The sequence below is a fragment of the Ambystoma mexicanum genome, chromosome 3q (genome assembly GCF_040938575.1).
Source record: "Ambystoma mexicanum isolate Mex_15411 chromosome 3q, UKY_AmexF1_1, whole genome shotgun sequence".
In the NCBI taxonomy this organism is placed as follows: Eukaryota; Metazoa; Chordata; class Amphibia; order Caudata; family Ambystomatidae; genus Ambystoma; species Ambystoma mexicanum.
Window position 1 is genome coordinate 329,618,655 of NC_090926.1, and position 24,876 is coordinate 329,643,530.

Consider the following 24,876-nt stretch of genomic DNA (forward strand, 5'->3'; position numbering starts at 1 on the left):
TTAGGTGCAAGCAGAGAGTCAGGTAGAGGCATAGGTAGGTGGGGTTTATGCTGTAGTTGTTACAGGGTGCCCAGTAGCACAAAATCTCGCTTGGTCGGAGGTGAGTTAAAGTGTACTTACAGGACTGGACAACTTGCGGGACATTTGCAGGGGGCCGTGCCAAGTGCGTGAGTGGCGCGGACAGGCACAGACAGGCCCTTTTCCTCACCCTTCGGTATTCTTTCCTGCTTCTGGTGAAGCCTTCAGATGATCTGCTAAAATAGGGGCTCAGCCCTCTTTTAGTGCCAAATCTGCCCCATAGGTTGTTGCAGGCTAAGCCTACCTTAATGACCCAATCCTGGATCTCCACCAACAATCTTCTGTTATGCGTGAGGTCATAACTAGAGTGCTTTGCAACAGGAAAGGTAAAGGGTTGAAAACGTCCCACCCATCTTCCTGTCTGTTGTGGATCAAAGTGTCTCTCTGGTTAAATGAGCTCTTTGTGGTTTCTGATCAAAGCGCGTGTCTCCCTTGAAGTTATGGCCAGAACAGACTTTTGGTCTCCATCAAATCACACACTTCTTCCCTCTAAAATGGGGTCTCCCTGCGGGGGTTGCCTATTGTTAACATTTGCCTTAGACATGACATTCACTGCCCTTCATATTAAGGGGTGGAAGCTGACTTCAGATTGACACAGAAGCATATCAAAAGGTGTTGGTTTTCCTGTCCCCTTTGCCAGCTCTGCGACCAGGCCTCCCACAGGCCTGCTTCAATTAAATCTCATCAGTATGCGCCGCCACCAGCAGACGGACAATGGGCAGGGCGGATCCATGGAGCCTTTGATATTTAAGGAGGCTGGCCATGGCAGGAGGAAGGTATTGCCCTCTCCCTTTTGATGCTTTCATGTACTCCTGGCTATCATATTCTAACTAAATGTGACAGGGAAGACTGCATCTGTGACCGCTCAGAGTACACAGATGTATGTTTTTGTTGTTCCGTGAGCATAGGAAAATGTGTGGTGTTTAGCCCCACACATTTTCCGAGGTTGTTCTCCCATCATTCAATTTCTTTAAAAAATATCAAAAAATCCCAGGTGAGTGCTCACCTGCCATGCGGATGGTCAAGTTCCTCACACACCCACAAGCCTGCTCACTGCTGCGCTCGAGTTGTCAGATTTGGACAACTTGTGTGCCCATCCAGAGGCCATTGCTCCCTCTATCCACATTGTAACTGCATGCCATGTTAGTCTTCTACCCTTTGTAGCTAGTATGCCTTGCACACTGGATCTCTCTTAGCAGAGAACCATGAGCGTTGTGTCATGGCCTACAATGGCCAGATGTCACTGCAGACTTCTGGCTCATTTTCCTTGTTGGTCGCTAGATGCTAGACCATGGCATGTTTTTGTAATATCCTTTGTCTATTGAGTAAAGCCTTGAAGATGTTGTTTTTTGAACCTTCTGAATCCCACCCTTCTCTCCTCATCTGTAGTTCAATGGCACGTCTGTTTCATGGGGTCTTTCAATCAACGACCACTTGAGAGCTCTCCTAAGCAGCCCTTTAAATGCTTGTGGCAGAACCCACAGCGGGAACTATTCAGAGGCTGCAATTGTGATAATCTTAGATTTCCAGGTTCACAGGAAACTAGGAGTTGCAGCTTCCTGTGCACGAGGCTGAGGCCAATGCCTGGGCTATGCCAGGTGCAAAGAGATTGGGCAATACGTGTGGACAGCTGCACAGAGGTGAAAGACAATCTTGGGTCTGATGCCCAGTGCTCAAAGTGGGCAGGAGTGGTTGGGAGCGGTGCTCCTCTATTTTTTTTAAACTCAGTATTATTGTTCATATACTTTTAGTTTAAAAACAAACCGTTCCCGAATAGTTTCATTTTAAAATAAGTGTTTGAAGAAGCTGAAACTTGCACTTCAGGGCACCGCACTAAACGTTCCCTCAAACAACAGGCGCATGTGTTTGAGGGTTTGTATTGCGCATGGGGGGGGCGTGGCGATGGGGTTTGTGGGGCGCTGGGAACATAGTAACACTACTTCTTTTCATACACTTCGACCACTACCGAGGCCTGAACTGGCCAAGGCTTGCAATAGGAAGAGCACAGACCACACGTTCACCCCCAAAAGGGCATCTTGGCACCTATAACACATCTTTATTGTTACCCAACTTAATGGTACTGCTTTTATCAACTTCCGAATGATGAAGTTCTGAGTGGACCTGCCAGGATTCGAACCTGTGACCATGAGATCACAGGCCCCTGCAGTGGATGCATTAGTGCACTGAGCCACAGACCTGGGAAAGCAGCTTAAGAAGATTAAGGAAAGCAGGGGGGGAGAGGGAGATAGCCCCGATAGCCCCTGCAGGAGGTGCCCGAGGAAAAGCTGCGTGATGGAGACGCCGCTTCACGATTGCATGCATGTGGCCGACCAGGACACTCCAGAGAGCTGAACTACCACGGGGCATCCATTTGCTCTTAAGCAGTCACCCAGCATCCCAAGTGTAAAGTCACCCAGGATCCCAAGTGTAAAGTCACCCAGGATCCCAAGTGTAAAGTCACCCAGGATCCCAAGTGGAAACGAGACACATGCCCAGTTCTCTTTGAGGGAGGCGCTAAATGGCATCTCCAGCTATTGGATGCGTGTACATCCTCCGCAAGCATGGAGGAGTGCGCCAACACACATATATGTCGCATGCAAGAGAGAGCAGACGGTAGCGCTCGTGCAGCACCGAAGGGACACACGATCAGGCGTTAGGAAATGCCTTAAATGGAATCCAGACAAGGCACTGGAACAATGCCTGTGGCACTTCTGCACAAAATGTCCCCTCCATGAATTTTTGCTCATTTCGAACATGTAGTGATGAAGGTGTTACAACAAATGAAATGTCACCGTTCTTTGGCCCCATGTGTTGCACAAAGTATTTCCAATAGATAGATCCCCTTTGGAACCTACCCGCTTTTAGTGGGTGTAAAAAGCAGGTGTACCCATTGGTCTAACATCAGCATGTACATCTACCCTGGCGCCACCCCCATGTGCTGTGTTTGAGGTGCAGCAGAGATGCATGACCGGCACAGTTAGTCCATTCACTGCCCCTCACTCTGCCTCAATAACAGAAAGCAAAATGAATGTGTAATGCCTGCTTATTACAGTTTTTTTTATCCATTCCGAAAACTTCCCCAGAATCAGATCCAGAGATGCAGGGCGGCGGAATACAGTAGAAAAGTAGGTCTTTCTCACACCCAGCAGCTGGCAGAGGACACGAGATGATCCGCGGAAGGATACAGAGGACAGAGGGCATTGGGTCTTACATGGACAACCAATCGAATCATTACGATAGAGTCGTAGAGGGGCCTCAAAACAACCAAGGGAAACTGACCTGCTCTCAAATGCCAGACATCTAGAAGCAAGGTAGCCGAGCACAAGGCTCAGGCCTGAAGATGAGTCTCGGGCCTGGAAGTGTGCGGCTTCAGAAAAGGACTGCGCCCAAAGTGGTGCAAACTGAATCAAGAAGCTGAAGGACTCGCGACCATCTAAGAAGCACGTACTAGAAAGCCTGCCTCACATTAGCAAAAGCATCCAGAAAGCAAGCAATCCCGAAACACTGAGATACTTAGATAGTAAACTCCAATGAGGGGCATGGGTGTCTGCAGCCAGGGGCATAGACCAGAAGGCAGTGTTCGGTTTATGTGGAAAGCGGACCCTGATTGTTGACGGAAGCAGATTCTGTAATTCTTCAGGAGTTTTGTAGACATATGAAAGGGTAGCCCAGGAATTAAAGGACCGGATGGTAACATGGTGGAGGGCCTTCCAGAGCGCCCCTTCCATGCCTATGTCTCCTCCGGGGAAGTAATCTGATGGTCATGTCTGTCCAGGTTTGCATCTATCATAGTGCAGATGCCCATCGATCCCTCCCAAGTGTTTTGCCATCTGATGGCCATGCCTGCCAGCTGTCTTCACTCAACTCATCTCTATGGCCTGTCTGCTCTAACCACTGCCCAAACCTATACATTCACATCTTTGATGAGCACCCGTTTTACTGAAATGCCACCTCTTCTCATCACACGAATTCACATTTTTAAATTTTTTTTTATTTATTGTATTTATCCAGTTTTCTGGATTTTAACAAATGCTCGGTTTTGTTTTGATCAGACGATAACTTAGGCTGACACCCCTTGTGAGCACTGCGATAAGGCGTCCTGTAAGATTTTTGCCGCTGCAATAGACCAGTTTGTCTTCTGGCCGCTGATTAGACGGACCCACCATGTTTCCTCTTTGCTCGCGACATGAGTTTCCAGGAGAGGGAGAAGGTAGGATTGTCGAGCCTGTTCAGTCCCAGACACTGGAGTAGCAGATGTCTAACTGTTTCTGTGTCGGCTTTGCATAAGCGGCAAATTTTGGAGGGTGACTGACCTCTCATGAACAGGATCTCGTTGGTATGTAGCAAGTTTAAACGTGCTCTTAGGAGGAATTGCCGCAATGGTTTGCTTGGGAATCTTCTGAATAGTTGTGTTGTTTGGTTTAACTTCTTTGGGGTTTGGGGAAAAAGAGCCAGTGTTTTATTTCCTTTGGCGCTCTCTTGGGTGTCAATCCAATCCGCCTCTTCCAATTTTTTTTTTATTTTGTTAGGATTCTTGATGAGATCTTCGTTGGAGCATCCAATTTCGGCCAACTTCGATTGTATCTGCTCAGCCCATTTGACGATCATCCTGCAAGTGCCTGCTTTGATCTCCAGGTCTATTAGGTTGTAGAGGAGAGGCGCATCGGGAAGGATTGTTTTCCTATACAAGGATATGCTCGCTAGGTTCACTTTGGCGCTCAGTGAAGAGAGGCCCAGTTCTCGCCTGATTGCTTCGATCTGGGTGGAATTCGGCAGGTTCAGGACTGCTTTCCAGATGAAGCCCTCAAGTTTTTTCCATATTGTAGTTGGAGTAGCTGGCATCGCCTCTGCTCCATACGTCAAGGCAGGTATCACCTTAGCTTTGTAGAACCTTATCGTAGGTATCAGTGAGAAACGCCCAAATTTCTTATCCAGAAGTCGGGCTTGGGAGGTCAGTAATCTGGTTTTCCTCCAAAGATCTTTTTGCATGACTAATTCTGTGGGAGTGCTGTCTATTATTGTTCCCAGGTATCTGAAGTTTTTCACTACTTCGACGTTGACTTTTTCCAGGCTCCAACTGAAGCGGTTCAATCTTCTGTTTTTTTTTCTCCAGTATGAGGACTTTTGTTTTTGCTTTGTTTATAAGAAGGTTTGCCTGCTTGATGTAGTCTGCTAGGTCGGTCATTTGTCTCTGGAGTCTGATTTCTGTTCTATCCAGTAAGGTGATGTCAAATTCACATTTCTTGACTGAGTGGTACTGCTGTCCTTCTGCATGTCCAACAACTGCTTATGTCCAAAGTTTTCTAGGGGTCTCCACCTTCGTTTTCCATGTTTTGTGTGGCTAAAATGTTCATTCATTTGTGGTTTAGAATCCCATACTATGCTTGTGGGAATCAAATTAATTTAAAATCTCAAACACATGCAGAACAATAGCCGTTACAGATACATCACTCATAAATATCCCCAAATCATTAGCAGCCCTGGATCAAAGGGTTTCTCTGGTTAATTGTGTGCAATGCAAATCCCAACAGGTCTACTGATGTATGTGTAGGGCCTCCAAGATGCTCTGCAGATCTATCAATGTACACATCTTTGATAAAGTCAAAGCCGAGGCTAGCCCCAGTTTGTCAACATCTGTTTAAGCTGTCTGCCAATCAAGACCCTAACAGAACATCTGGTAATCTTCCACAAGCGCCTGACCTTTGAAAACCGTAAACTCTGCTTCTGACACCTGTATTGGAGAAAAATTGACCCTTACTGTCTCGGATCCAAACCTTGTCAATCAGTGATCAGGCAAGCTTTAAGAACCACACACGGTCACACACATACACATCTACTTTTACAAACCAGTGCCTTGTCACGTATGGACAGTGTGTGGCTTCGAAGCTCATGTGTGCTTCATCGGCAGGCTTTGCCGCTGTTGAGGTAGTCATCCGAGTTCATGCCACCTTCTGGTCAGTTACGTAGCATGGCTTGCAGTAGTATATGCTACAATAACAGAGGTTTTGACGTTTCTGGCCTTCTCTATACTCTCTCAACACCAGAGACACAGTCTTTAGCAAGCTGTGTTCACGGTTCCTCACATATCACAGGATGTCCTGTTCTGCTTTTAGAGATCACGTTCACTCACACACAAGAAGACAGGTTCCTGGATTTCTCAGGTATTAGATAGTCTATGTGCAGGCAGCACACATGGCTGAAATCTCAATAACAGAGGATCGCACACAATAGAGCTGACATGTAAGTGGTCTCCTTGCTTCTGGCTCTGTGTATAGATATCCTGAATTCAGGCTGGGACTAGCTTATAGGGCAATAGGGCAAACCAAAAACACAAAATGCTAGTGTGGGCCAGCTTTTGTTGTCCAAATTGGGAACTTTTTTGGCCAATGTGGGCCAGTTTGATGAGTTACTTCACTCTGTGGCTAGTAGTTTATACCAGTGTTGTTGAATAAATATTATTGAAAATGCACAATTTGCATCACATTTTATCAAAAACCTCTCCCTTGGGCACTAATGAAACAGTCTATCACAAAAGGAATGAATTACTATTTGCAACTGGGGCCCCTTTTTCATTGGTGCCCGAGACAATTTTCTGCCCCAGTCCGACCCCGCCTGGAATACCCACAGCTCTTGGTGCCACACAATGGCAGATTTCCCGACTGCTGCCAGATCCCTTCACCTGAAGCTTGAAAGCATGTAGTTGTTGCTTTTTCCTGACATTCTTCTGTCTTTAGAGATGTTGAGCCCTCTAGACAATGTGACTTCGTGCCAGAGGTGCACGTGCAAGAGGGCGGGCTCAGGGGTTTGCCAGGGGTCTCATTATCTCGAGTCCTTTCTTCAGAGCTCTCGACGCCCCCAGACCTCTTCATGCCAGATATTCACAAACACATTGTGAGATGCGTGTGATATAACCTTCTTCATATCGTAGGTACACGGACACAAGAAGGAGATGTCGCGAATTCTCAGGCGTCTCAAGGTCGCAGAACTCTTTATACCAGTGGTGTAATACACCCATTATTAGATGTATCTGATATTGATCATATACTGAAATCCTCAGACCTCTTCACAGCACAGGGTAATGCACACAATATCGGATTTCCCAGTGGATCTCTCCATGTATCAAGGTCTGAATTCCTCCAAGCTCTTTGTAAAAGGCGGGATCCTGCCCACTAAAGTAGATTTTTGGATATCTACGCTATTGCTGTATCTCGAATTCAATGTTCTTAGGTTACAGAGACCCGCTTGCCTCCTGAACCTCAAACTTTAGAGGCCACTCAGCCTCCATCGTGTAACCAAGAGGCTTCTTTGCATTTCATGATCTGAAACTCTTGCTTTTAGGCACAAGGAGCATCTCGCTGCCTCAAGCTCTCCCGTTCCAGAGCTCCCATCTTGCTCAGTACTTCCGTTTCTTCTATAAGAGACCACAGATCTCTTATAATGCGAAGTTGTTTCTTCTGAGACAAATAGATCTGTCAGAAAATTGGCATTTATCCATCGCAGTTATCTCCCCCGTGCAATGAATATTGCATGTAAAATGGATACAATCCCTGGGCTGACGTGAATCACGTCCCCGGGGACGAGCAGCGTGCTTCGAGTGGGGATGTAATGCTATAGCTTGGTAATTTTGAAGCCGATGGCTCGGAAACTTAGCACGTAACTTTACAGACCCTCTGGGATTTTAGTTTTAAAATAAAAATGGTTTAAAATAAATCCATCATTTTTCAGTTTATGCAGCTGCCAACAAAATCATTTTCTGACAGATTCTGATGTTTTTTGATGAGCTCTAAAGACGTAATGGCCTCATTTAACAAAATGACATTTTTTTTGCAGAAATGAGTCCCTAAAGTGGACAAAGTGCCTCCAACATGCTTGGGAAAGAGAACAGTTTGGGAAACACAATTGGTTATTTTAAGGCCTGGCTACAATAGCTTGCCATCTGAAGTCGAGCTTCAATGTTGCAGGCAAATGCGCTGTCCTAGTTGAGTACTCTGCATGTTATGGGACTAGGCAGGCCTGACTGTGCAAGCTACATTTCTAGCAGGTCTTTGGAACTGCTAGCCCAATGTCAACAGGCTGAGGGACAGCATCTAATGCGCACATTCTATGGAACCGCTAACTGGTGTGCAGGCTGTGGGACAACAGTGCAATGTTCACAGACAGTGGCACACCACCTTACAATTCACAGGCTATAGGATAGCAGCTAGATGTTTACATTTCGTGGGACAACATCCTGATGCTCACAGGCCACAGGAAGGCAATGGGACACCAGGAACAGTATCTACTGGCTGCCTGGCCAATGATGATGGGTTGTGGGATATGACCTCAATGTTAACAAACGCCACCAGGTCCATACGTAGCTGCAGGTTCTGGAAAAATGGCCAATGTTTACATGCTATGAGACCAGAGCAGAGGTTTGTGGTCTATAGGAAATTACTGCAATGTTTACATGCTGTGAGACCGGAGCAGAAGTTTGGGGTCTATCGGAAAGCACTGCAATGTTTACAGGTGATGAGACTGGAGCAGAAGTTGTTGGTCTGTAGCAAAGCACTGCAATGTTTACAGGCTGAGACCGGAGCTGAAATTTGTAGTCTATCGGAAAGCACTGCAATGTTTACAGGCTATGAGACCGGAGCAGAAGTTTGTGGTCTATCGAAAAGCACTGCAATGTTTACAGGCTATGGTAAACCAGACTCATATTCACCAGCGATGGGTCACTCTCCAGTTGTTCGGAAGCTGTGGTATTCCAGTCTAATGTTCAAAGGCTTTCGAACAGAAGGTTAACGTTTGCAGGTATATTTAACAATACAACCAATGTTTCAAGGCTAAGACTACTAAGTCAATCTTTACGGAATGTCTGACACCAGCCCGTTGTTAACGTTTAAAGGTTCTTGGACAGGAAGCAAATATTTCCAATGTTTTTAGGTTGCGGCATGCTGGTGTGTGCTTACATACTAGGGAATACATGCACATGTACATACTACACCAAACCAGCTCATTGCTTGCAAAACATCGGACGATCAGTATAACGTTTAAAGTCTGTGCAAATGCCAGTTCGTTGTTTACAATCTATGGGACTATCAGGCCATGTTAAAAGATTGTGCAATTCAAATTCAAATTCTAAATATTTAGTCAATTGGACTAGTGGCCAAATATTCACCATCCTAATGTTTACAGGTTGTGGAACTACTAGCCAAATGTTTACAAGCTATCAAAATAGCAGCGTAAAGTTCATTACGTTCAGGTTTTACAGGCTATTGGAGTACCAGTAAAATGTTCTCAATCTCTAGGACTTCTTTCACAGTGAACTGTTAGGTTATGTTATGTCATGCTATGCTACGTTGGGCTCTACTATGATATATTAAGTGATTCTATATTCTGCAATTTTATAGTATGCCACAATATATTAGGTAGTGCTATGTTATGTTACTTGCTATGTTCCCGTTATGAATTAAATCCTCTTAAGTCACACCCACAAGAGACCCTCCTGGGGTGCAGGGAGCAAACAGAAGAACGGTCCAGGATGACAGCGGGAGAGGAATCAGGAGTAAGGGGTATATTGGTCATGAATAAAGTAAAATGTTATGAAAACGCAACGTCACGCATTAAGGACAGAGGATCATTTTACAGAAATTGATAGTTCTAAGTAACTTGGGGATGTGTTCCCCTGAGCTGCACCTCACGCTTGCCAACCAACCAAATTGCAGGACCTCTTTTCTCTATGCATAAAAGATGAATTGTGCACTGTGAAAAGCAAGGGGGGATTAGAGGCACCGTGAAAAGTGCTGCTGGCATTGCCATCAGGTTCTTAAGTGGGGGGTATCTGGAAGCCTTTTTACATCTAGGGAATACAGGTGGGTGCTCCCTAAGAGTCCGCAGCAGGAACGTAGCACCTACTTCTGTCAGGTCAGCTCCGGGCTGCCAGAGGCAGATTGCAAATCACTCAGGCCTTCTTCTGGCATGTGCGGGCATCCTCTCGACTTAGGCCGTCATGGTCCTTGTCCCAGAAGGGCGGAAGCAAACATTTGGCTGGTGTTCAACTGGGAACTGGGATGGTCCTGAATCTCTGGGCAATGTGCCTTGGAATTTGCCCTAATAGCCACTGTGACGAAGCCATGGTATCACAAGTAAATGGTATCACAAGTAAGGATACAACACAAAAGAGCAAGTTCAAGGGTGTTTATTATACGGTTTTAAATGGGTTGGAGACTTCGTAACTTGCCCTAATACTGAAATGGGATTAAGCCCAACCATTCAAAATAAAGAAAAACAGTCCTAGTCAGTCTTAGTCCAAAAACTAAAATAGTTATACTAAGAGACCTATTGCCTACACTAGGCTTCTGCAAAAATGTGTGAAGGGAAATTTGTATACAAAGGAAAGTCAGTGTTATAACATAAATACTCAAGGTGGTTGAGTCAGCTTTACTCCCCACGTTAGACATCATGGGGTAAGGCAGCACACGTAGACTGGATGACTCACTCTGGCTCAAGACGCCAAAAGGCAGTTCAAAACGTGGGTTGGGGCCCACTTGTCCTTCCACGTTAAGGTCACTTGTTTTCAGTTCACCAAAAGTTATTTCACAGTTCAACAAAAGTTTACGTATGTCTCCCTCAGTCGGGCTCGGACTGCTCAACAAAAAGTACCTGATTCAACGTAGATCTCCCCCAGCCGGGCTCGGACCTCACAATCACAGCACTTGCAGGGGTTCCCTTCCCCAAGCTTCATTCACATTTGTTAGGGGTTCCCTTCCTCTAACTTATTTCACATTGCAGGCCTCCCTCAGTCGCATTCGGACATTTCACTGATGTCGAAGACTTTTGAGTGTACAAGGTTTTTTACATAGACCTCCGCAGGACCACTTCGACTTTCACTTTAGCTCTCCTTTTTGTTATTTACCCCAGTGTCTCTTGGTCTTGGTAGTTCCATAACGCAACCAGCAAGGTTCAAAGAAATCTTTCTCTTTAAAGCATTAGGATTTAACTTCCCCTTAACTTTGGATTCATTTTGACCATTACGCATTTCAGAGTTAATTCACTTTATCGCTTTATAACAAGACATTAAACATTTTGTGGGCTATATACTTTTGCCGGTCCACTCCCCTACTCTGTATCACTGGCTTCACAGTTATCGCTAAGTTTGAAGTTCATTATTGGTATACTTTCTTTCGCATCTCATTAGCACGTGTAAACTTCAATTGTGAGATTCAGAAACTGCCAGTCTCATACTGCAGCAGTCACTTGTAACTTTGTTTCCGATTTCAATTCAATAATGAGGTTCCCGCTACAGCCACACATACGTTCACCGGGTTTACTCTCTTTCTTGTCAAAGGATTCACCCGGCTGGCATGGTGCTGGCGAGCAACTTCTTGGGGAACTCTGGGTTGAGGTCAGTGTCTCGCCACCTGCCCCTCCTTCCTCCCCAACTCCTTTGTTCGACCGGGGGGGAAATTAATGCCCCTGGGAATGTTAGTCCTCCCCAGTTCCGTTGTTCACCTGGGAGACAGTGCACTGCAGTTCCCAGCATGCACTTCTGCCTCTTCTCGTTAATGCCCCAGAGGAACGAGCACTGGGCTGGACATGGCCCATTCTTGGCTTCTAGGCCAAGGTTAATGGGCTCTGGGATCAGCACATTGTTACTAAAGTGGTCATATTCAACAGGCAATGCCCACTTTTTACAGTCTTTGAGGCACTACTACAGTGTTTATAGTTTTAGCCCTAATGACGACAGCCTGTTGGACAACTAGGCAATGTGTCTTTGAGCCTAATGTTAAATCACTAAGGGACATCAGTTCACTATTTTCATGCTATACTACAAGCATCCTAAAGTCTGCAGGCTATAAATCACCTGCCCAATATTCATAGGCTGTAGGAGTGAGGAACTATGAATTACAGGCAGTGACCCAACACGTCCACATTTACAGGAAACACTAGCTTGATGATCTATAGCTGTGGGAACACAAGACTAATATTCATAGCACAATATTTGAATGCTCGTGGCACCAGGCCAGTTCACAGGCACTGGCCTCCCAGCCCAATATTGATAGCTCATAGGACTTCCTGCCCAATATGTGTAGTCTATAGAACAGTCGCTGAATGCTCAGAGTCTATGGGACCAAGAGCCAAATGCTCACAGGCAATGGGCCACCAGCCCAATGTTTCCAGGGTGTGTATATGAGCCCACCCCTTACAGTCTATGTGCACCAGCCAATGGGTACAGACTAAGGAGGCACAGTTTTCAACAGCTGAGCGATTAGATGAGGATCTTGCAGTGCACGCGCGCAGCCACACCTCATTGTTTACTTTGCTGATAGACCTGAACCACTGTGTTTTCTGCGCAAACCCTTTTTTTCAGTAGACAACTGAGGGCTGCAGATCCCTTGTTGGTCCTAGTAGTGTCTCTGATGCTTTCTGCTGACCCTATCAGGACAAAGGGTGATGCTTAGAGATTCCTATACCCCTCTCTGGCTCATCAGACTTGCTGCAGAATATAATGGGGGCCAGTGACTGAAACTGGTACCACATTTGGGTCATCAGCGAGAATAATTATGAATCAGGGATGAGTCAATTGAATGTATCAACAAATCAAGTGATTAATGAAGTGTAAAAGGTAAATCTGGAGGGGAAAAGCGCAAGCTCTGTTAGTTAATAGTGTGAGGACATCGCTCGGCGCACTGGTCTAGATAGTGGGCTTGTGTGTGAACGGCATAATGATGCAGCAGACCAGGCACTGAGTTCTAAGCGGTTTTGCCAAACTACAGGAGGTGGGAGGGGTGTTACCAAGCACACAGCTGCAATGTGTGTGGAGTCCTGTATGCATAGCGTCAGGGTGCTGGTAGGTTGAGGGGTGAAAATGATTAGTTGGGTATGGGTGAATGGTTGAGGTCTCTTGAGCTGCCCTGTGCTTGGAGGCAGGGACTACACCGAACCGGTAGAGTCCCAGTCTGCCATGGAGCTGAACACAGAGGTCCCCTCGTGTTATGTGTCGGGATGAGATGTTCTCACTGTTTTAGCAACAGTGGCATACGTCTGATGGGAGCCTGACTCGACTGAGTTCTGCCTCCAAGTGTCCTTGGTGCTCAATTGAACTTGTTAACTTACGTTATTGAGGCTGGCCAAATGACCTTATCTCTATTTGGTCCTGGTTAGAGAGGTTGGGGTTCTGGCCAGACATTTGGTCCCAGTTTGCAGTCACTATAGTGGTCTGTCTTTTTGGATTTGCTTATCCGAGCTGGTTCTCTAAGTTGTTCGGGTATATATTCGCGTTTCAACCTGGGATGGTTAGTAAATTGAATCATGCTAGTTTGTCTGCAGTGATGTGAACAGCCAGGCTGCAAGGGATTTTCTGAGGACTAGGGGACAGTCCTCTTCATGGTGTCACCTGGGCACTGAGTTCCATTGACCAGAGGATCCTAATTTGCATTTCTGGTTGAAGAGTGTCACTGCTTGTAAGGCCGTGTTGGTGGAGTAAAACATTCGAATCGCCTTCTGGTGGATCAATTTCTTCTTGGTGGATTGAGGGCCTCTGCCAAGGCAGGAGTGGTGTGTGATGCAGAGAGTTTTTAAATGTATCCCACATTTGACAGTCCATGGAGTGTTTGGGGGGTTCACAGAGCCAGCCAGATATATCCAAGTCCTCAATGTCTATATGATTCTAGGTGGTTTGTTGTAGCAAAAGTTGGGGATATGTTTCATTCGGCAGGGGAGTACGCAAGATCTATTAGATGCCATTGCTGGGACATCGGTAGAGTACGCTGGTCCGAAGGGTAGAGGCGGCCTGGCCTTGTCAAAGGCCGCAGTCGTATTGGTTGAGGGAGAGGGATTCTTCCAGTTCAACTGTTCCACTATAACCGTCTCCATGACCAGTGGCACGTGTTGTAGAAGAGGACTGATGCAGTGCTACAAGGCCAAGAACGCAAGGACGAGTGGCGCTCTCTGTACGTCATGTCTGCGTGCATGCATACGGGTTCTTCAAACACTGATATATAAAGCGCACAATCTTCTTCATTCAACGAGCACGCTATCCACCCGCATGGTAGACAGCGCTACATAAAAACCAAATACATGAATCCCTGATGTCCTACTTTGGGCCGCCTCAGCCTGCGACATGCTCGCCAACCGAGAAACCTCCCCAGGCCTGAGATGAAAATAACTTACGATGGTGCGCCCAGTTTTATGGACGATGGGCCTATTTTTATGGAATCGCTCGCATTTTACAAGGTGCCTGTGCAGATTTACTGCCAAGCGCAGTGCGCGCTTTGGCGCGACGCGTTCGACTCGTTCGAACCAAAGTTCTTTCCTGGAGGGTTCCGGGAATAATTCACAAAATGGGAGGAATAATAAATATTATGCCTGAGCGGGAGCGCCGGCGGTGGGAGTAGACAGATATTGCTCACCTGGGTGTAATTTTGCTTAATTCACACAAGAGACAAGCTGAGAGTTTACTGTTTGGAAAGGGGTAGCAACAGCTAAATCTCCTATTTGCAAAAATGATTACATTATCGTAAATGAAAACGGTATTCTATTAGGCGCCCAAGGAGGCCGCACATTCGGGAGAAGTATTTTCATAAAAAGTTACCTGAAGTTTCCCAGCAACTTAAAAAGCCCTAAGTGTGGAGAGAAGGTACTTAGTCTGATATGACTGTCTTCTGGAGGGGTAATTATTGGCTTTCTGCTCGCCTATGTAAAACATTCGTCTTCTCTAAATGCGTTCTTGGCCACTTTACGACATGGTATATTTTTTTTTTTACATAAAAAGTGTGCGCTGTCAATCACGCGGAATTCAGGTTTCTTTCCTCTGGTGATTGACGGCCTTTTTAGATGTACAAGTTGACAAGTTAAAGGGTTCTCTTGTGCAATTACATCCGTCTCTGCGCACCCTGGCTTTCCATTTAAATGTCCTTTTAAAGAGGGAGAGGCTGCGCTACCTGAAGGGTGGGTAGTAGCCGCTTCGGGGTGTCAGGGAATACCGCTGCCATTAGCCTGAAGACCGAGCGCAATTAACGGAAAATGGGCCTTTGCAGTCATTCTGAGCGGGGGCGCGCGGATTGGTTACACGGGGCCCAATGCAGCCCGTGTCTCCTTTGCACGCGCACGCACCTCTCTCGGCACAAAGGCCTTCCGCGCCCCTCGTGCCGTCGCCGAATGCTCACGACCCACACCGCACTCTTGCACTGGAAGGGGTTTTCCGCCCCTGCACTTGGGCCGAGTGTCCACGGAAGTGATGACGCACTCACTGTGGCTACACTCATTTCCCCTCAGAGTATGAAGGGGGCAGGGGGAGAGCGTACCAAGCAGGGACAGGGTTGCACCCACCAAGGGCCACGAGTCAGACCTGCGCGCTGCTACGACCACTCTAACACTTCAGTAACATCTGGACACTGGCACCCCTCTGAAATTCACAAGGTTTCCCACCTTGTGCCAGGTTATCCCTGCAGAGCGCCATATTGTTCTTGTTCTTCAGAAGCTTTGGCCTCCAGCAGGCACAGTGTTATGTTCCCCATGCTCGTTGGTGGCCTAGCCCCATGGCGTGTCACGCTCTCCTTATTTTTGGGGAGGTGGGACATTCAAGGGGCATAGTTTTAAAGTCTAGCCCTTACCCACATCAAGTTGCACTTGTTCTCTGGGGTATCACCCCATTATTTTGTGGCCGAAAATACAGCGGACGAAAATATCGAATTTCGAAATGCGCATTTCAATGTAGAGGGGTGGGGTAGGGTAATACATAGTGTAAGGGGAGTATAGGGTGCTGGGGGTGGGGGTCTCCCCCGCATACCAGTGTGTTGAAATGTGCGAGAAAAAAATCCCGGCATTTTCAGACACTGTACCCCCCCCAAAAAAAATCACACAGATTCGTTCTCTGGAAGGTGTTTGCCCTGCAGTGTGCACAGCATGGAAGTCTGACTATGCAGTGTGCCATAATTACCTAGTTTGAGGAGGGTGGACTGCTGTGGGCAAGCAGAGGTTGAATCCCTGCCGTTTTCCTTTCAATTTTAGTTTTTGGTGGCTGGGGTTTGTAGTGGGTTGTGCGTGGACATCTAGTTCTGCACTGTGCTGATACCTGCCTACATTTGCTAAAGAAAACCCGGAGAATGGTGCCATTGGACGCCCGCCCCTTTTCCCCTGAGACTCCGCCCACCCGCACCATCCCCTGTGAGGAATTAGACCATCTGCATAGTGGGTGTGGGCTCGCCTGGGTTTTTAACATTTTTAAAAGAAATTGAATAATGGTAGATCAACCTCTGTAAAATGTGTGGGCCTAATCCACACACATTTTCCTATGCTCACCACATGACATAGACACAGACCTGTATACTAGGGGTCAGGGGCGTTGCTAGGGGGGGGCGGAAGGGGGCTATAGCCCCTAATCTTTTGGTTGTAGCCCCGGATAGAATCTCAGGAGCTACAGCCAAAAGACTAGCTAGCCCCCAGTCCCAACAGTTCCGACATCAGCTTAGCCCCGGGTCTTTTCCAGACCTAGCAACTCCCCTGCTCGGGGTGGACACAGCCTACAGGCGCCGTCCCCCTGTCATATTTAGTTGGGATATGACAGCCAAGAGTACATTGAGGCAGATTTACGCTGATCTGTCCCATCTGTCCATATCTCAATGTGATTGGCTACAAGCAGACCAATAGTAGCCAATCACACAGGGGTGTAGGCAGAGTTACTGTAAGGGCTGGAAATTCTGGAGGTTCCACGCTCTTCCCCAGAGACCCGGAAAAGAACGTAAAAACCCTGATTCTGTACGATAAACCCAGAGACTAGGCAAGCATGCCTGTGCCGTGTTCTCCCTGCTCTCAGGTGCCTGAGGCCCATGGTGCGCACAGTGTTGAAGTCTCACCCTGCAGTGTGCCATGTTATCTTGTTTTTGGTGGCTGGGGCTTGCTGTGGGTGCAGGGTGGACATCTATTCCTGCACTGTGCCGTGTTCTCCCTGCTCTCAGGTGCCTGAGGCCCATGGTGCACACAGTGTTGAAGTCTCACCCTGCAGTGTGCCATGTTATCTTTGTTTTTGGTGGCTGGGGCTTGCTGTGGGTGCAGGGTGGACATCTATTCCTGCACTGTGCCGTGTTCGCCCTGCTCTCAGGTGGTTGTGGCCAGTAGCGTGCACAGTGTTCATGTTTTGCCCTGCAGTGTGCCATGCCATCTGTGTTTTCTGGTGGCTGGCACATGTAGGTGGCACAGGGTGGAAGCCTAGTCCTGAAGTGTGCCTTGCCCCCTTGAATGCCCACTTTACATTCTTGAATTATTCTTCAGTGAATAGGAAGACTTCTGTTTGCAATGGTGACCAATGACCCCCTTCCAAAATTCTTAGAGCCACGATTGAAACATGCGAACTAAATGTCTTTCTTTGTTCTTTATTTCAGCGCTCAATGAACCCACCATTGACTACGGGTTCCAGCGCCTGCAGAAGGTGATTCCCAGGCACCCCGGGGACCCAGAGCGATTGCCAAAGGTCAGAAAGCACCTTGTTAAACACCAGTCCCAGTTTTTGTTCTCGCCAGAAGACATATGTTTTGACGTTGAAGCACATTTTGAGTTGGGTCCAGCGCTGGTCATTGGGCCGGATTTTCCCATATCCGAGATCCGGCAAAACATGTCTCCCTGGGTCTCGGAAAACTACTTTTGCCTGCCTTTGTTCCCAAGACCGGAATTCGATCTTGGATCACGATCTGCCTTTGTTCCCAAGACCGGAATTCGATCTTGGATCACCGGGATCAAAGTCAAGTGACGTGCCCACTACGCTACAGCAACCTCTGGTTACAATGCGTGTGAATATTCCTGTCAGGATTGTACTCTGCAGAAAATATTCAAGAATACCTTTGGATGGTTGTGCACCTTTTCCAAAGTGCTTGTAACATTCCAGGAAACACCTCCTTTCTTTAATATTGTATTAATTTACTGAAATGTTAATGTTTAATTATGGCAGGTGGGGGTGCTGAGAAACATATTGTGAGTTCTCACCTTAATTTACAACCCCTGCACGTGTTCCTAACTGCTCCAGTTTATTACATCCTAATTCATGCCAGTATCTAGTCACTGTTTCAATACCCACTCTCAATTGGCACCGCCAACCGTCCCTGGCATCTCCTTGCCACCATGGAATCACCCAGGCTCAAAGCCCACTGGCACTGGCTATGCTTTTCATGACCCCCCGCCTCTTCGTAAACACTAAGTCTCATACCACGCATTCCCTTGGATTATCTCACCCATATGACAATCCTTGTCCTGCTAAACACGTTTAGAACATACCCTCCTTTCTGCAGCCCCGATCTCTGGTGCACCTTACTGGACTCACGTGCACCCAGGCTACCACACAGCATTCTGTTTCCCTTTTGTGTCAGCCCATCGCTCCGTCTTTGGCATTTCACCCACCTTCCCACCCTCTTATCTTCTCCATACCCCTTTCCCTCCACAGACGAAGGTCTGGATACCCCAGGCCAGGGAAGGGGCCTGATGAGCTAAACTCTAGACATGTTAGGCAGTCTGAGAGCACAACGTGTGTGATTTGGCAAAAGTCTTGCAACATAACACAAAATGACACACAATGCCAACCAGCCCACCTAACAATTATCATCGTTACTCCTACGGCATTAGCCAGTTTTTGAAAGACAAGAACCAGGCACTGTGTGGTCATCAATTCACTACCCAATCACTATGGCAATGCCCAGCTTACATCTCCTTGCCTGTATCCAATGCCCACCCAGTGTCCACGACCTCTGACTTCCTTTCCTCTCATCTCTCACCCATTTTCCATATCACAGCCCAGCCAACTTCCAGCATCCAGTCTGTAGGGGCATCACCCAGCCTCTGGGCACCAGCCAACCTCTGGGTTCGTGGTACTCCTCAATGACCTGTGTGTGTATATGAGGAGTACATCCTCACTCTTTGGGCACCAACTCTTATCTCTTCATGTTGGCTGCCCGCAGAGGATGAAATAGGTGAAATGATGCCTGTTCATCATCTGGTACCTCACATCTCTCCACCAGCTGTGGCTGAACTACTCTTCCTCCTCACCCCCCTAAGATGACGTTGCCCTCCTGTCATCTTCAGATATCGAGAGTCCCTGTCCTCCACCTCTTCTGCCTGGAGCCACTCTGGCAGGATGAGTGCTGGAAGAACAGGACAACCCTCTTCGCTTGACGCGTTATTTACACATGTATTATATATATATCCCAGGCATTGTTTCGCCCTTTACATTTTTTTTTTAATAACACGCTTAATACCTGAGTTCGGTTTCTAAGCGAGTAGCTGGGATTCAAACCTCTGTTGCTCTGCGTTGTCTTGCTTCCAAGAACAGCATGTTGCCCCTGTGCTATCCACCAGCCTGAGTTCGGGGTCTAAGCACGGATCTGGGATTTGAACCTATCTTGCTCTACGTGGTCTTGCTTCCAAGAACAGCATGTTGCCCCTGTGCTATCCACCAGCCTGAGTTCGGGGTCTAAGCACGGATCTGGGATTTGAACCTATCTTGCTCTATGTGGTCTTGCTTCCAAGAACAGCATGTTGCCCCTGTGCTATCCACCGCCCCTTCCTGGTTTCCTCACCTCTCACGACTGGTGCTAGAGAGCAGGCGAAGAAGAGATGATCTTTCTGAGCAACTGCCGTGTGAATATTGATTGGGCATTTCCAATCATTTCCAGAACTACGTGTTACCTGTTGTCAGATTGTGGAGATACCTTTCATTAAGTCGGAGGATTACTCGAAACACCAGGCCAAAAAGAGGGCACTCTGACCACACCAACGAAACCATGGTGGCAATTTTAGAAAATCTCTGATCGCGGAGAGGTCTCCTTTTTGGGAGTCAGAAGTGCGTGCAGTTTCTGTGTTGTGCAGGGTAATTCTTCCAAGGGCCTAGTATAATCAGTACTTTAAGTGGAATGCACAATTATGGACCGCTTTAACAAGGGGGTATGGCCCAAATGTAAGGTGTGGCCTAAATAGTGATGCGTGTGGCCTAAAGGGAGTGCTACCTGTCACCACTTAAACACCATGAGACCCTGCAAACATGTACTTTGCGTCACTCACAGGGTTTCAAATGGTATTGTTTACATCCTCTCTGCATATTGTAAAATAATGTCTGTGGGGTTTGTAAATTAACCTTTCTCTCTCTCTCTCTCTCTCTCTCTCTCTCTCTCTCTCTCTGTATAAACAATTAAATCAGTGAGCAAATCACCCTCCTTGTGCAAATAAATCACCTAAAGGAAAGGGGCAGGGGCAAATGGCACCAGTGTGGTTACCTCACGATTTGCATAAAATCGAACAGCATTTTGGGAGCATCAGAATGACCACATAATTATGTATTTGAAATATGTTTGTGACAGTGATTCAGACATGAAACCCTTCTGAGCGTGTCCTGCACACTGGGATCTATGCTCATTTAATGTGTTAAAACAGTCACCCTAACCGTAACATATCTGCAAACTTCCAGCATTGTATACTCATTTGGACAGTGATAGTTTAGGGGTGTGAGGCTTAGGCTTGTCTGCTTGAGCTGTGGCCAGTGTCTAACGCCCCAAAATCATCACAGACCTTGTAAAGGGAACACTCAGTCTCTCCTGCTTACTGCAAGTCTCCTGAAGGGTCGTAAAGGGGAAATTTCCTGTGCTGCAGAGGGGGGGGGGCAGTATTTGGCCCTCCCCACGCCTGATCCTCAGCAGGGGAGACAAGGAACCGTGTGTGTAGCAGGGACAGGCGTATCTGTAAGAATTCCTTTTGCGAAAATGAGATGCGTTTGCAACTGTGTCTGTACTGCCCCCAGAATGCCCCATTTCCTGTCGTTTGTGGTGAAGCGGCTTAGAACAGTGTATCTGCATGCCGGCAGACCGCAGGAGGTTTCCCTGCTTTATTTGTTGGACTGTCTTGTGATGCTGACCAAATATGTTTTGTCCAATAAAACAATAAAGAAAGCATATTAAAGATAATCCTAAAAGAGAGATAAAGGGCAGCTGGAATGCATAGAAAAGATCCTATCCCTGCAATGGAACTAACATCTTGGAATTACCTAAAGCATGGCAGCCATTGATCCCGTGCAGTACATCCATGCAACCCACAAGGCCACTTCAGAGTAAGACAAGAACATTAAAATGTCTGAACTTAGGAGTCTGTTGTCCTCATAGTTCCTATTTAATGCAGTATCCGGTCATATTTTCGAAAACATATTTTCGAAAACATATTTTCGAATGACCATTATGTCGGAAACATTTTGCTGAAATTTATTTAATGCATTAGAGCAAAAAAGGAAAAAGTCATTCTGTTTCAGTGTGCTAAAATATTCCATATAACTTTACCATCAACAAACCTTTCACAAATAAATAAATAACTGCAGGCCCTTAAATTCACATCCCAATCCCTATTTTACCCATTACAAAACCTAGCCTAATCTTCAAAGCAGACACATGAGCTCCCTATACCTGAATAGGGCCCAATCTCCAATTTACCCTAATTTCTGCACCATTGGCTCTTGTATTACTTCAGGGCACCCCACCAAACCATGGTGGAGTTTTATGCCTGCAATGGAGCATATTTCTAATAAGTGCCTGGAGTCCAGGACATCCTCTAGTGCCGCCTTGTACACACTGGTTAGGAGCAGATTAGGACCGCAGGTGCACCCATTATAATAATAGCCTAATTGTAAGTGAGTGTCCAGTTTTCCGCCAGCCCAGTTGAACTTGTAAGACTGTTTAAAGGTTTGTTCGTAGGGAGTTCTAACAAAGCACTCAGAGAAACCTTCAGCACCCTTCCTACATCTGTGGGAAATCTGGCTAGCCAGATTTCTGACCCTTACTTGGTCGAAGCCACAGCCTTGGCCCTAGAGATATCCAACAAATCGTGTACCAGGAGTCACTGTGACAAGCCCCAAAGGCCTAGCCAAGGCACTGGGCCTCATTACAAGGATGGCGGAGAACCATGGCGCTAATAGCGCCATGGTTCATGCCGGTAAAATACCGGCACCGCCTTCCCGGAAAGGGGAATTACCGCCCCATTCCAAGGTTGGCGGGGCGGTAATTCCCCCTTCCACCATTGCCCTTCCCCATTCCCATTTTTGCCCCATAGGGCATAATGGGAATGGGGAAGGCGCTAATTACGGTACCGCAAATTGCGGTACCGTAATTAGCTCCCTTTGCGGGTTGGTTTTTAACGCCTGCAAAGAGCAGACGTTAAATTCCCCAACCCGCAAAGGGACCTCGTAGTAAGGCAGTAAGGATTTACCGGTACCGGTAAAATACCGGTACCGGTAAACCCTTACCGCCATCCGTGTAATGAGGCCCACTGTGTGGCCCGGATTTGCAAAGCTGGGCCTGGCTCCAGAAGTCTCTGCTCTGCCTAAAGCTGCAGGAGCACTCCGAGCACACACATGCTTAGAGTTAGGCCCATCTGGACACATGCCAATGTTAAAAGTTGCTGCAAAGGTTTCTACAAACTCAGTCCAAAGGAAACATTCCCAAAGTGTAAACAAGACCCATCCAACTACAAATCGCACCTTAACTCCAATTGCTTCTTAACACTTATGTTAGGTATAGTAGGGATTGAAGCAACCTACTATTTGGAATGAGTGGCATAGCGTGAGTTGAGGTGTGATTTATAGTGTGTGGACTTCATTTTTATTTGGGAAATTGGTCATTTGGGCTGACGTTAGTAACTTAATTAACCTTAAAGTTGACATTTAGAATTTTTGTAGAGTTTTCTTTTTAGGCTTAGTAGCCGTTACCCTCTGTAAAAAATAATAATTTTCACGTAGTCCCTTTCTTCCTTTTATAATAGGTGTAATGGTGAGGGACATTTTGTTTTTACATTTTTACAATTTTTGTTTTTCAAAGAAGTATTGTCTTTTCATTTCTTCTTTTTCATGGGAGAACTACACAGTCTTCCATCAAAAACGAAAATTAAAGCATTTCTTAAAAAAGGAAAACTCTTGCATGAACAAAATAAAAATTCTTCCATGAAAACATATAGGTTCCAAATTCCATATTGAAAGCTCCTTGAGATCAAGCCTGAAAAGTACATACATTTTAACATTTTAAAAAATGATTATCTCAGAATTGGCGGATCTGATTGTCTCGATTTCATTAATTAGCCAGTTTCCTGGGAGATGTGTGTGCTGGCCAAAAATATTGAAATTCAAAGCAGGGACTTCATTTTAAGATATTTGTCCAAACAGAGTTTTATAGACCACATTGTACAATGATTGGGTTTTCAAGGCCAGGAAGTGGTTGCCTATAGATTGGGAATCTTATCTGTATGCATCTCCTGCAGTGTCTGTGCATTGGGAAGAGAGCATTCGCAGCCGGTCTTGGCCTTCCACCTGGCTAAAGTTCTGCAATGGGAAAGCACATATCTCCACACAGCCCTTGAGCCCAATTGGAAAGGGTTAATTTTTGTTTTGTTCTGTTTTTTGTCTGGGGACAACGTTCTGTTCAGATATGGTAGATCATCACTTTGCCGAATCGCCCATTGTATTCATCAGTCTAGTCAAGTCAGATTCATCAGTCTAGTCAAGTCATATTCATCAGTCAAGTCAAGTCCTATTCATCAGTCTAGTCAAGTCATATTCATCAGTCTAGTCAAGTTCGAATAGTCAAGACAACATGTGTACAAGCCCTATCTATTGACCATTTCCTGTGAAAGGAAAAGGTCATGTTAGGTTAGGTGTACATTAGTTACACTTCCTCATCGTACCCCGTGTGAGGTCGATGTTTCTTTCTTCGCCACCCCTAGGTGGGTCCTGGAAGAGAAAGCACACAAACATTTAATGAAGGTGTACATTACTCACCCTTCTTGTCTCTGTCACATTCTGTCCCACCGCTGATTCCCTCGGGAGGCTGTGGAACATCTGCCGGCAAGATTCGGTCAATGGTTATTTCTTCACCACCACTGGGTGGTTCCTGGAAGAGAAAGCTCCCAAACAGGCAATGAAAGTGTACATTAAAAAGGAAAGAGTGATGCGTCAGCTACCCTAACATCACATTCGATTCCTGGGGTTGTCGGTATCGATATATATGGCGCAGTGCTTTAAACTTTTCAATATAAGGGTGTGTGTTGTGAAAAATGAAATTGGCATCAACCCAGTTTGCACTATATACTCGGTGAGTCAAGCATAGAACCCTTTTTATCACAGACATACCAGGTCAAATCTGAAGAAAAATATTAACCTCTGTGGACATTCCTATGTTCCCAGAATGCTCTCTGATTTCATGCAAAGCAGCTGGAATCATCATTGTGTCCTCACCCCCGTTCTCACAGGGGCATTTCGAAAGGGAACACTAAGAGTGTCATTTATATGGTTATTCTAGGATCTTCCAACGTGCTTTTCTCAGTCAGGCAAGTATAATGTTCTTACTAGGACAAACATATCTAATGGACGTGATACATAGAAATGAACACTGTGAAATGTTACAAAAGTGCCAGCTTGCAATGTTTATACAATGACATAATTAAATGTTTTGAAAACCCCATTTTGCAAAAAAAAGCACCAGTCCCGCTAGATCAGCATATGAAATGTCGGGATAGTTGCTATACGTGTAATTAAAAAGGAGCTATGGATCAGAATATCTAGTGAAGTCAGGGAAGCACGTGATTAATGACTGGAGCTCGTAGGCACTATAAAGAGGGCGCTCCCCAACTGAGGAGGAGGGAGGGTGCTACACAAACCCAGAGTGGCAGCACACATGACCGAAGAGGGGCCCGGAGGCTCTGGCGGGGCAGCACCCGAGCTCAGCAGGGAACAGCATGCAAGCTCAGAGTGGCAGCACACATGACCGAAGAGGGGCCCGGAGGCTCTGGAGGGGCAGCACCCGAGCTCAG

The 24,876-nt window shown here is 46.5% G+C and overlaps 1 protein-coding gene across 3 annotated transcripts in view; it reads left to right on the top strand.

The window, feature by feature from the left end:
• EBF1 (EBF transcription factor 1) overlaps positions 1-24,876 on the top strand; it is a 743,411-nt gene that overhangs the window by 661,181 nt on the left and 57,354 nt on the right. For all 3 annotated transcript variants that reach the window (XM_069653918.1, XM_069653920.1, XM_069653919.1), the window contains exon 11: positions 17,439-17,527. In XM_069653918.1, coding sequence (XP_069510019.1) covers positions 17,439-17,527 — 89 coding nt within the window. The remainder of the gene's footprint in view (positions 1-17,438; positions 17,528-24,876) is intronic.